At 39.8% G+C, this 13,417-nt stretch overlaps 1 protein-coding gene across 1 annotated transcript in view; it reads right to left on the bottom strand.

The window, feature by feature from the left end:
• Nucleotides 1-9,286, bottom strand: part of LOC130040123 (E3 ubiquitin-protein ligase TRIM38-like) — a 35,184-nt gene extending 25,898 nt beyond the window's left edge. Inside the window, exons 1-3 of the mRNA XM_056132141.1 lie at nucleotides 8,882-9,286; nucleotides 3,469-3,564; nucleotides 1,750-1,980 (exon numbers count right to left, since the gene is read on the bottom strand). Coding sequence (XP_055988116.1) covers nucleotides 1,750-1,980; nucleotides 3,469-3,564; nucleotides 8,882-9,286 — 732 coding nt within the window. The remainder of the gene's footprint in view (nucleotides 1-1,749; nucleotides 1,981-3,468; nucleotides 3,565-8,881) is intronic.
• Between the last annotated feature and the right edge of the window lie 4,131 nt (nucleotides 9,287-13,417).

Genomic DNA, 13,417 nt, shown 5'->3' with positions numbered 1-13,417 from the left:
CATTCCATCAAAGTTCAAACACATCACAGTCTTTCCCTTCTTGATTTATAGAGCACTTACCCTTGCAAGGTCTTGGCTGCATCCTACAGAAAAGGAAAGATAAAAGGGACAAGACCACATGAAAATTTTATGACTAAACATGTATGTCTTATCTCTAAAATTGCTTCTTTTTTTAATTTAATTTTTTAAAATTTTGATTAGTGAAACACTATGAGGTACAGTTGTAGACTTACAAATTATTGTGCTTGGGTTTCAGTTATGCAATGATCAAGTACCGATCCCTCCACCAGTGCCCATTTTCCACCACCATGGGTCCCAGTATCCCTCCCACCCCCCCATCCCCCCAACCCCCCATCCCCCCCCCCCCCCCGCCTCTGTGGCAGGGCTTTTGTTCTCTCTCTCCTTTTGGCTGTTGTGGTTTGCAAAAGAGGCATTGAGTGGCAATCATGTTTGGTAGTCTACTTTCAGCATGCTTCTCCCATCGCTTCTTCAAAAAATAAACAAATGGTTTTAGCCCCAACTGATAAATTCCCAAGTCAGATTATTCCAATCTTCTTCCCTAGGCTCTCCACTGGTGGTGTGACTGGCAATGTCTGAGTGTGCTGTCTTCTGCTGAGAGCTGTGAAGAGCTGTCAAAACTGCGACCTTATCAACCTGTGAGCTGCTTAGGAAAAAGGGCCAAGAGTTTTTCCATGCTCTCTGAATGCAAGATTTGCAGCCATTGGCCAGATTTCTTTAGGGGAGTGTCTATTAGAGATTTCTTCTCAAGAAGATCATCATTAGCAAAATGTAACGTCCCAAATTAATTCTCGAAGGTGATAGCAGAGGGAGTCACAAGGCTGCTACATTCTCAGCCAGCAGTGCCCACCTCTAGTTCTCTTATGGGAGCTAGAACAAAGAATTCCACGCATTTTTACCATTATGGGCGTAGGGAGGATTGAGGAGGGGGAAACTGTGACAATGATGAGAGAAAGAAAAACTCTGGTGTACAATGTTGAGTTGGAACATTGTGTATATGTTGGAACATGAACATTACTGTAAATTATAGTGGTTCAAATAACTATACACACACACACACACACACACATGCACTCATGCGCACACACACGCACACACATGTGTGCAAATTCCAGGTGCTTATCCCATTAGAGTAGACTAAGTTAGATCTGTATACTAGTTGAAATAAAGCCACATAAAAAAAATTTTGATGCAAAGACTCATGAGCATGAATGAAAGGTTTCGCTCATTTAAATTGCTCACTTTATCCCCCACCAGTGGGTGGGAGCACACCCAGCTATGGTTAGTCCTACTCCTGGTTATGGAGTTAGGAATAATTCTTGACAGGGCTTGGGAAAACATATGTGGTGCCAGGGATTGAACGCAGATCAACTCTTGCAAGGCAAGCAACCAACCAAGCATTATCTCTCTAACCTTGGAGAGTCTTTCAGAAAACAATTTGAGAGATTTCTGTGCACATAAAACTAAAAGCTAATAAATAGTAGTAAAAAGATACCGCATGTTCCCTTAAAAATCAACCTTATTGTATACTTTTTGATTTATGTAAAGACATTCAACACATTGTACAAACACAGTGAATCCAGAAGAAGTGCAATTTCAAATTCCACACACTTACCTGACCTTGTGAAATGCTGCAGATACTCTGAAACGCCCCCAGGCTTTCTCGCCATTATCCTCTAAAGAACTCAGCACCAGTCACCTCCTTCCTTTCTCCCCAGCACACAGCCTCACCTGCATCAAATTCTGGGCCGATCCCTGACATTTGTTCTCTAGTTCCAGGATGTGGTTCTTGAGTTTCCTGCTCTGCATTTCCAGACTTGATTCTTGATCCTCCAGTTTCTTCAGAGTTTGCTCTTTCATTCCCTCCAGTTGACACAGACAAACCTGCTCCTCCTCATGGAGGATCACGTGAAATTTCTTAAAGAAAGACTGGATCTTGCTTCTATTAAGCTCTATATTCTCCTAGAATAAAGAAAATGTACTCAACAGGTATGGCGGGGTGAGGTGGTTGGGCACAAAATTTCATCTATTGATGAACTGACAAAATGCTGTCATTGAGGGTCAATGATTTAGAATGAAAAGGAACTTTTATGAGAGACTAGGCCATTTACCTCTCACATTTGTGGGGGTTCTCGGCATTTTAATTATGAACTGTTTCCTCCTACTTCCTAAGATCCCTAAAAGTTTCCTTTAAAAGTGTGCTTAAAGGGGCTGGAGCGATAGCACAGCAGGTAGGGTGTATTTGTCTTGCACGCGGCCAACTCACTTTCGATTCCCAGCATTCCATCTGGTCCCCCAAGCACCACCAGGAGTAATTCCTGAGTGCAGAGCCAAAAAAGTGTCCTTAAAGTGTCCCGAAAAGTGGGACCAAAGTGATAGTACAGCGGGTAGGGTGTTTGCCTTGCACACTGCTGACCCATGTTCCAACCTTGTTATCCCATATGGTTCCCCAAGCACTGCCAGGAGTAATTCCTGAATTCAGATCCAGGAGTAACCCCTGAGCATTGCTGGATGTGACCCAAAAAGCAAAAAACAAAAAGAGTTCATAAAAGAGTTCAAGTTTAATATCCATACACCCATACATGGAAATCTGGAGGAGCGATAGCACAGCGGGTAAGGCATTTGTCTTGCACGTGGCCGACCCGGGTTCTATTCCCAGCATTTTATATGGTCCCCTGAGCACTGTCAGGAGTAATTCCTGAGTGCATGAGCCAGGAGTAACCCCTGCGCAATGATGAGTTTGACCCAAGAAGAAAAAAAATGTTTGAGTAATATGAATCCCATTTGTAGTGATTGTGTTTTGTTAATATTTACAAAGATAGAGGTTTCTGAACATAAGTCAGACCTTGAACTGTGGTCAGTATGACAAAGAAATGAGACTGAGGCTTCAAACCAGGATGTTGCATTGAGATGTTTATGTTTTTATGTCCCTAAAGTATTATAATAATAAACAAATCATTTCGGCTTCTCTTGATGAAGGTTTAGGAACCCGAGAGAATTGTCATAAAAAGTTTAAAGATATTGGGGATAAGTAAAGTAAAAGTAAAGTAAAGGCCCTCCCGTTGATCGTCGATTTGCTCGAGCGGGCCCAGTAACGTCTCCATTGGAGACTTTGTTGTTACTGTGTCTGGCATATCGAATACTCTCGGTAGCTTGCCGGGCTCTCCGAGAGGGGCGGAGGAATCGAACTCAGGTCGGCCATGTTGGCCGCTTGTAAGGCGAACGCCCTACCCGCTGTGCTACCGCTCCAGCCCATTGGATCTTATATATTTACAAAACTAGGGGCATAAACACAAAAATCTTTTTTGTATATACACAACTAGGTGAATAAATTTGGGTACCATATAGTTAGTCTGGTTTAATGAGAATACACCATAATTTTGGCTATCCAATACTACTATACACCCAAGCTCTAGGAGAGAAATAATTTCACATCAACAAATTCTCTACCTTGAATTTAATTTTTTGTTCATTTGTGTCCAACGTCCAACGATTACATTGGTTTTCCAGTTTCTTCAGTTTGGTCACAGCTTCCTGGAACTTATCCTGAATAAAAATTGGTTAATTGGTTAGAATCTACTCAGTTTTCCAAGTCTTCTTTATGAACCATAAAGAGAATACCAGCCCTCCAAATGTAAGACTAATATTGAATACTTATCAAGTTCTTAACGTTCAGAGGAAATTTATTAAATGTTGCCTTACAGTTTTTATCTCCTTTAAAATCATGAGAATTTTGGAGTACTTTCAATATAATTTCTATCTTGTAGAAATTTAGGCTCATCTGCTAACTCATGGCCTAAGTCACTCTTACCCAGAGTGGATGGTACTGCACCCAGGGAGACAGTAGTATAATGGGGGTTAATTGCAGTTGGCAACATCTTGATTACAATTAGGGAAGTGTGATATTTTCTATGAATTCACTAGTAAACAGTAAATTTCCCTATGAACAGTGGGAGTAAACTTTCTGAAATAGGGATTGTGTATCAAATAAATGTTCATACCTATGGTCAAAGTTATTCTAAGTCCTACATTCTTTCTAGGGAAATATTGCTCAAGGAGCTAGATCATATTTTTCTAAATAATTTTATATGTTAAATCTTAAATGACAAATACCAAATTGTTGACATAAGTGGCACTTTGTTTATATTAGTATGAGTCAAGAAGTATAGTTAGTACCGCTAAGTTATTAGAAACAGTCCATAGAAAGCTGTTAGTTCAAAGGGCTAGAGCAATTACTTTGCATGCAAAGATCCAAAATTCAATCTTCAGACCCATATTCTCCTCTGAGTACCCTTGCTGTAGTCTTGGTGTCCCCCAACACTGCTAGACTCAAGCAGCACATATCACCAAGTCCTAAAACTGATCAGTGAGTCCCTCTGATCCTAGTATGGTAGAGAATAGCCCCCAATCCCAGAGCACAGGGCAAAAAGAAAAAGAAAAAAAAGGAAAATAGGGTAACTTAAATACTGCTTGAAGATGCTGTTGTGCAATCTTTAGTAGAGATTTAACTAAAATCTTTAGTAAAAACATTAAGCTTTCAGGTTATTTTGAAAAACAGTTTCTCACTGTTTCATAGAGTCTTTTAAGGTGAACCAACTTTCTATGTGATCAGTACTAGTCTCCTTGTTCTGTAGACAAAATAAATTATATAAAATCCAGTATGAGTATTAAGCATAGCCATTCATTTTTCTGTACCCCCAAGACAAGATTCTGTGAAACTTTTACAAAACACTGAGTTGTTCTTTCAGTCATGGACCAAGTGCTATTCCACTCTTGTGCATATTAATGCCCTTAAAGGTAAAGATTATTTCCTGGGTATCTGCATTGGAGAAATAGGTGAGAGTTATTATCCCAATTTACTGGGCAAGGGATCAAACCTAGGCTAGTCACATTCAAAGTGACTGCCTTACACTCTGTACTATCTTTCTCTCCTGCCCTATTTTCTGGTGGATTTGTTTGCTCTTTTCTTGTTAACTCTATACATCTTAGATAGTAAACCTTTGGAAGATGACTTTTGGGCAAATATTTTCTCCAAGAGTGTGGAGTGCCTTTTTTTAGCCATCATTTCTTTCACATTGCAGAAATTTATAAATTTTATGTAGTCCCTTATTTCTCTTTTCCCACATTTGCTTAGCCAATGACTTTGAGTTATTGAAGATGCTACTAGATACACTGTCATCAAAGGTTCTGCCTATGTATCCTTAATATCATTACGGATTTAGATGTGATATAAAAATCTCTTAATTAAGAATGAATTTTAACTCGATATAGCTAAAGTCACATACCACAAATCCACCAACTTTGTACTAAATGGTGAAAATTTGAAAAACTTCCCTCTACAATAAGACACAACATAAGGCTGCACTCTCTAATCATCATTATTCAACGTGCTATTAGAAGTCCTTGCCACAGCAATTAGACAAGAAAGATATTAAGGGGCCCCGTTTTAAAAAGAAGTTGAATTATCACAATTTGTAGATAACTTGATACTACACTTAGAAAGCCTAAAAATGCTACCAAAATACCTGAAACAATCAACGTCTACAGTAAAGCGGTGGGCTGCAAAATCAACATTCAGAATTGCATGGCATTGCTATATGCAAACAATAAAATAAACAGGGAATATTTTTAATTCCCATTCACAATTGTGTCCCAAAACATTAAGAATACACTGGAAATCAGCTTAAGAAAATATGTGAAAGACTTATACAAAGAAAACTATAAACCACTACTAAAAGAAATTTTAAAAGAGACAAGGACATGGAAACAAATTTCCTATTCGTAAATGGGAATAATTAACATTGTCACGACAGCAGTCCTACTTAAAACACTACATAGATTCAATTAACTCCCTATAAAATTACTTAGGACATTTGTTAGAGACATAAAAAAATGTTGTTCAAATTTAACATGGGAAGAGGGGAATGGGAAACTTCACCTTCCCTAACTTTAAATTATTCTTTAAATCTATACAGTATGGTACTCGAGCGGGCCCAGTAACATTGTGAGACTTGTTACTGTGTTTGGCATATCGAATACATCACGGGGGGCCCGCTCAAGCAAATCGATGAATAATGGGAGTACCGTGACCCATGACCCTGAAGTGTGGTACTGGAATACAGTCAGATTATCAAACCAAACAAATAGAATTGCAAGCCCAGAAATAGATCCTCTGGTACATGGACATCTCACTTTTGATAAAGGAGCTAAAAGTATGAAGTGAAACCTGGAAAATCTCTATAAGTGATTCTGGGAAAACTCATCAGTCACATATAAAAAGTGAACTCAGACTCCTCTCACAATGCACCAAAGACAATTCAAAATGATTCAAGACCTTAACATCAGATCTCTCTCCTCTGTTTCTTTAAACAATATATTCACACCTTGATACTAAGTTTTTCCAGTGCTAACATAAATAAATGCTCTATAATTGAAAAAACATTGTCTTTCTGAGATTCAGCTATAGTCAGACCTTTCCACACTCACGATTGAAGTCAGCCAGCATTTGTGCTGCTTGGGTAATGTTTGGTGTTATTAGAACTATGTCATCAGCAAAGCGGAGATGGTGTAGTTGCCAACCATCTATCTTAACTCCCATTCTTTTTCATTCCAGTCATCACATGATGTTCTCAAGGGTGGCTCTGAAGAGTTTCGGTGAAATTGTATCACCCTGCCGCACCCCTCTCTTGACATCGATGATCACTTCTTTGTAGAATGGTGAGATCCTGGTAGTGAATCTGTAATACAGCTCACAGAGGATCTTGATGTATTGAGCTTGAATGCGCTGATTGGCTAGGGCTTCAATGGCCGCTTCAGTCTCAACAGAATCAAAGACCTTCTTTAAATCAATGAACATTAGACAGAGCGGCATCTTGAACTCCCGAGAAACCTCAATAAGCTTGGTTATAGTGTGGATATGGTCGATGGTGCTGAATCCTTTTTGAAAACTGGCTTGTTCGTATGGTTGTCCTTCATCTAGAGGTCTGCAAATCCTATTCAGGATGACTCAAGTGAACAGCTTGTAGATGACAGACAATAGGTAGATTGGGTGATAGTTCCAACATCGTGGATGTCTCCCTTCTTGTGCAGTAGTAAACTCCTGCTGGTTTTACATTGGGACAGAACCTTGCATTCAGACAGGTAGTGTGTGAAGAGCCGAGCTAGCGTATTGATGAGTACTGACTGCAGATTTTTCAGGTGTTCAGGTCTGACCTTGTCTGGGCCGGGTGCTGTTCATTTCTTTACCGAGGAAATGGCGTCTTGGATTTCGGAAGGGAGAACATTGTGAATGACATACCCATCCTGTGGAATTTGGTATGTCAGCAGGTGAACATGGCTATCAAAGAGATCTGAGTAGAAGTCATGGATAATCTTCTTCATTGCCCTTCTGGAAGATGTGATAGATCCATCAGGACGTCAGAGGGCAGTCATCTTGGTCTTGTAGTTGGCGAAGGACAGACGGGCGTTTATGAGAAACAGCCTCATTCCTGACACTCCATTCGCTCTCAATGGAATGACCATCTCTGAATGCAACAGTTATATATACCTTGTCCAAGAAGTCAGCATGATGAATGACCTGGCCCTGAGTTACGCAGGAGGAAGAGAGCAATGTGGAACACCTTCAACAGCGTTGAAGAGATAGCTAAGAGGATGAAGAACGTCAGGCTCTAGGCACATCTCTTTGATTCTACTGTTCTTCCTGGATTAACATACACTTCAGAGACCTGGGCCCTATGCAAACAGAATGAGAACGCTATTCGGGACTTCCAAAGAGGAATTGAAAGAGCTATGCTTGGAGTATCACGTTTCACTCAAATGAGAGTAACAATCCGGAATTCCGACTTCCATCGACTATCAAGAATCAAAGACGCTGTCTCGTTTGCCAAGGCATCAAAAATCAGATGGGCTGGGCACATAATGAGATTTGGAAATGACCGCTGGACTAGAGCCATTACCAACTGGATTCCACGTGATGTCAAAAGACCATGTGGCCACCCACCTACCAGATGGTCAGATTTCTTCATCAAGATCCTGAATGATTGGTTTGAGGTTCTTCATGTTTCTAGAACGAACAGACGCCATTGGGCTACACTCGCACAAGACAGGGACAAATGGAGACGTTACTGGCACCCATTCGAGCAAATTGATGATTAACAGGAACTCAAGTCAAGTCAATTGAAAATTCTTTAGTAGACTGTCTTATTCTGGGTTAATATTTGAGCTCTAAATTTACAGCAGAATTTGGGGGTTTACTTACATTCCATAACATCAACTGCCATTCCCTCCCTAAACCTGGACTGGGTGTGTGTGAATCAGTAATCTCCTTTATCCAAGCCCTTGCCTGTGGGGTTACTCTGTCTAGGACACTCCCTCTTTTCTCTGCATTTTCACATGATTCATTTATCTTTTCTTCAAGAATCGTTTCTGTTCATCTTGCCCAAGTGTCACTCCCTCTCTTTGCTGACCCTCTCCAAAAAGAGAGCTCCTGCCACATTCTTGTTAGTTCATTATCCTACTAATCCTGGAATGAATACAGGATAATAACCCTTTAATTTAGTGTTTTTAGATTCAATCAAACAGTCATGTGGTTTTTAGAGCACATTTACAGGATGAAGCTGAAACATTTATGACTGATCGCAATGTAGGAAAAGATTATTAAAGCAAGAGAGATAAGAAAGAAGATAGTGACAATTCTCTTAGGATGTTGAGTTGGCTCCTGAATCATTTGGCACTCATTACAAATTGTTTATCAGAAGATTAACATAATTAATATTTTTTTCAGAATCACCATCTTAGGTTCCAATCTAAATTATCCCAGGGACAAAGTCAGCACTAGCTAAAGCACTCTGGATCACAAACGCACCTTGTAACTTTGGCATACATCTTCAACCAGAACTATGGTGTGCTCTTTATGCTGTGGTGTTCGTGCACAGCGCCAGCAGATGATCTGTTGATCGTCTACACAGAATAACTGGAGCAGCTCTCGATGTTCCTCACATAAACCTTCCTGCTCCACCTTCTTAATTGAACTGATGACGTTTTCCAGCTCTTTCACGGGCCGGATGCTCTCCTTTTGAAACTTTGACCTACACACAGGACAGTAGAATGTCTTCTTATTATAGAGTTGTTGGTTCGTCACGTTTTTCATTATGCAAGATTGACAATAGCTATGCCCACAGTCAATGCTCACGGGCTTAGTCATTATTTCTAGGCAGATGGAGCAGGTAGCATCCTCCTTCATTGTCTTGAAAAGTGCACCTGAAGCCATGACTTTCACCAGAAATTTTCAATATTGAATCTGGAGACAGAAATCAAGCAGACAGAATGTTCTGTGGTGATGGAAGTCTTTATCCAAGCCTCTGAAGAAATTGAGAATATGCACAAAATAAAGCTGTGTTGCTGTTAATTGAAATAGATAAAAGATATCAAGATTAGACCAAAAGACATCATTTGTACTAAGGAAAACACAAGCATAACTCTCCAAGATATGGGTCTCAAAGTTTTCAATTATTTTACTCCATAGGCAAACAGATAACAATAACAACAACCAAAAAAGAGACTACATCAAATTACAAATATTTAAATGGCCAAAGAAATGTGTTCTAAAATAAGAGATAACCAACTGAAAGTGAGAAAACAATTACATATTGGAATAAATAGCCAATGTCCAAGATACATAAAATACTCTCAAAGCTCTACAACAATGACCCCACCAAAACATCTGGAGAGCAAATGAATAGACACTTTCTTGAAGAAGCTACATGGGTGCCAGTAGGCATTTTCAAAAGTACTCACCATTACTTATTGTCAGGAAAATGCATATCAAAAATCACAATAAGATTATCATCTCACAGTAGTGAAATTGGCAAATTATATCAAAGGAGAGGCCAGGGCCAGTTTTGGCCAGTATGTGGTGAAAACAGAACACTCTTTCAGAGATAATGGGACTTTGTCAGATTCAGGAAATAGTGTAGATATTACTCAAAAACTTAATTACAGAGCTTCCATCTGACCCAGTTTTCTACTTCTTTTCATCACACCCTCAAAAGATCATCAATTTAAAAGAATAGATGTTTATCTGTATTTACTGCAGTGCTTAGTAGAATAACAAGAAAATGGAAATAGCACAAATGTCCAATGACATATTGATGAATAAAAGAAGTTGTGGCATAGATTTACAATGGAATATTATGTAGATATAAGAAAAGATGAAATCTTACACTTTGCAACAACTTGGATGGAACTGAAATGTACCATTGGTACACATGGTCATTGTTTTTGTTGTCGCAGAGCTTTGTGAGTAATTTATTAATCTTGGATACATAAACAAGGTAAGTTAGATAAGTACCAAAGTGGGAAGGGGTCTGGGAAGAAATGAAGTGGAATAGATATAACATAAGGACACTGGTGGAGGAAATTGGTCACTTTAGTAGTGCCAAGAAGTGGTGACAACACATCAAAATCCTGAAAGTTAGCATGATAAAAACCATGTTACCTAAATGACAATAAAAATAAGTGAAAATAATGTAGCTCTCTTATGAAATATGGTTGTTCTATCTACTGTGGTCATTTATATTTATATTAATTAAATTTTAAAAATCATGCTTAAATTTAGCTTCTCATTCACATTGCTGGATATATATAACATTCTAAATATAGAACATTCTAGTCCCCCCTGGAAAGAAAGATGGCGGCCACATGGGAGCCTTGTGGAGAGCAGGTACGAGCTGGGGGTGATGGGGCGACTAAAACCTCATGGGAAGAGGGGTGTTCCTGCCCGTCCTTCACGCCCTACCGAGGTCACCAGTTGCCCCCCACGAGCGGCTCTCGGGCACGACCATGACTCCAGAGCACAGAAACCAATCTCTTAATTATCTGACTCTCAGTAGAAATACTTCCAGGGTTAATAAGTAAAATAGCAGAAATCCAAAACAGCGCGGCCACGATAGTTTAATTCTTCTAAAAGCATCATTTAATTCTTGAACCCAGCTGTAGAATGCAAATCATTTCACAATGCTTTTTCAGCAGGTCTGATATGGGGGGGGGGGGGGTGAACTCTAAATAATAATGGTGCATCTTTTATCGAAACAATGAATCTAGTCAAAGTAGATAGAGTGTTAACTAGAATTCATCTGCCTCACAGGCATTGGGGGGGGTGGGGAGTGGGGGTTTATTGGGGTTCTTCATGGTGAAAAATAAGTATTGGTAAAGGAAAATGTGTTTGATATTTGCATGACCGAGACCTAAACCTGAAATCTTTGTAAATTTTCCCATTGTTATTAAATAAATAAATAAATTATTAAAATAAATAAATAAATATAGAACATTCAATTTTAGAAAGTTTTCCTGAACAAAGACTTACAGAAAGGGATGCAAGAAATAGTCTTCAGAAAAATTACAGCAAAACAGAGATAACAGAGAGGATGGAAAACAAGTTTTCACTGCAACAAACAATAAAATATTTAATTTAAGATATGTTCTTTAAAACTGGTAATAACTGTCATTAGGGCAGTCTGTAAAATTTAGGGGGGAAAGTGCAATAGGCAGCATCCAGGTGTCATGTGTTCGTGAGTATCAAAACATAAATTCAAGCTCCCCAGCTCATTAGATTTACTATTCTGAGATTGAGAGCAGTCCAAGATATGCCATACGATTTGTGGGAGGCAGGAGGCAGTGAGAAACTGGGCCTCTGTAGACTTATGATGAGGACCTAAGAGTCAAATTTAGGGAAAATAAAAAGAGCACGAGAGTTCTTCAGTCTTCCTTTCCTTCTTCTACTAAAGCTGTTCCAGAAATCTGATATTATTCTCCTTTTCTTTTTAAGCACCTTAATTCCCAGTAGTGTTCATGTGATATTGGTTTCAGGCATATAATGTTCCAGCACCAACTGCCTCTATCAGCGTCCACGACCATTCCCCACCATCCCAGTGTCCGGCCCCTCATCTCACACTCTCTTCCAAATCCATGGGAAGCTCAGTTCTATAAACCAGGTTTGAGGCTCTGCCGCCTTAGAGAATTTGTTATTTCTTTAGTCTGTTTCTTTGTGGGCTGGAGAAATAGCACAGCCGGTAGGGCATTTGCCTTGCTCACAGCTGACCTGGGATCAATTCCTCCCTCCCTCTCAGAGAGACCTGCAAAATAACAAGAGTATCTCACAACATGGCAAAGCCTGGAAAGCTCCCCATGGCATATTCGATACACCAAAAACAGTAACAAGCCTCACAGTGGAGACCTTACTGGTGTCTGCTCAAGCAAATCAATGAACAATGGGAAGACAGTCCTACAGTGCTATAGTTTTCTTATATCCCACATATGAGAGAGATCATTCTGTATCTGTTCCTCTGTTTTGCACTATTGAGAGTTTGTGAGAAGACTGAGGTAGAAGAAATCTACAGTGAGCTTTTGTTAACACACACACACACACACACACAGGTCTTGACCTCTCCAAATCAAATTTCACTTGAATTACCACTAACTTCCCCAATACAGAACACTTACTTTTAGTCTGTAGGTCTCCTAAGTCGCTGCCTCTTCTGAGTTCTGAGTTCTCAATAAGGAAGTTCACTTTAAATCAAACTCAGAAGTGCAAGTACCATGTGGGGTCAGAGTCCATCTAATGGAAAAAAGCTATCCCTGTGTGAATTCATAACTTTGAATACAGTTTTACAAAAAGCATTAAAGGAGCATGTTTAAAAGACATGACAAACTTCTCAATACTCTGCCTTTAAGTATGGCATTCACTCATGGGCACTGCAAAATACATTCACCACAGCTTCTCATTCATCTCTGCCCATTGCTGGGTTTCGTTTTCCTTCTTCCCATCCCTCAGAGCCAACCAGGACAGCTCAGGACCCAGGAATGCCCCAGCAGGAAGCGTTATCAGCTGAGAGCCACCAGAGTCCTGGGCCACCACTCTCTTCTGTGCTGTGTCAACAATCAATGACATCAGATAGGGAGTCCTCAGTGAGTCAGCACCAGCCTTTCCTGTTCAGTAAAAAGCAAATCACCTCCCCCACACAACCCAGAAACACCTTTTAACAGAAAACATAACTCAAAATAAATTCCTGCCATTTCGGCCCGTCTCAAGTATGAGGCACTTAAAGATACCTTGAACATGAAAGTTGTCTTATAATTAATAACTCTATGCAGTGTTCTAAGTGCTGATAGGGAGGGGCAGGAGAAATAGCTCAAAAAGGCCAATACATAATTTACATGCAGGAGGCTCAGCCGAGGCACTGCCCTTATTCCCCTAGTACTGCCAAGCAGTGTCCCTGAGCCCAAGCCAGGCTCTGCTCCTGAGCATTGCCAAGTGTGGACTTAAAAAAAAAAAAAAGCAAAATACCAAGAAATCAGTAAATTGCTGGTAGAGACACTAAAAGCAGATAGAAACATCAAACTC

This window comes from Sorex fumeus, unplaced genomic scaffold, assembly GCF_029834395.1.
Source record: "Sorex fumeus unplaced genomic scaffold, SorFum_2.1 ptg000094l, whole genome shotgun sequence".
Taxonomy (NCBI): Eukaryota; Metazoa; Chordata; class Mammalia; order Eulipotyphla; family Soricidae; genus Sorex; species Sorex fumeus.
This window is presented reverse-complemented; position numbering and strand designations above follow the sequence as displayed.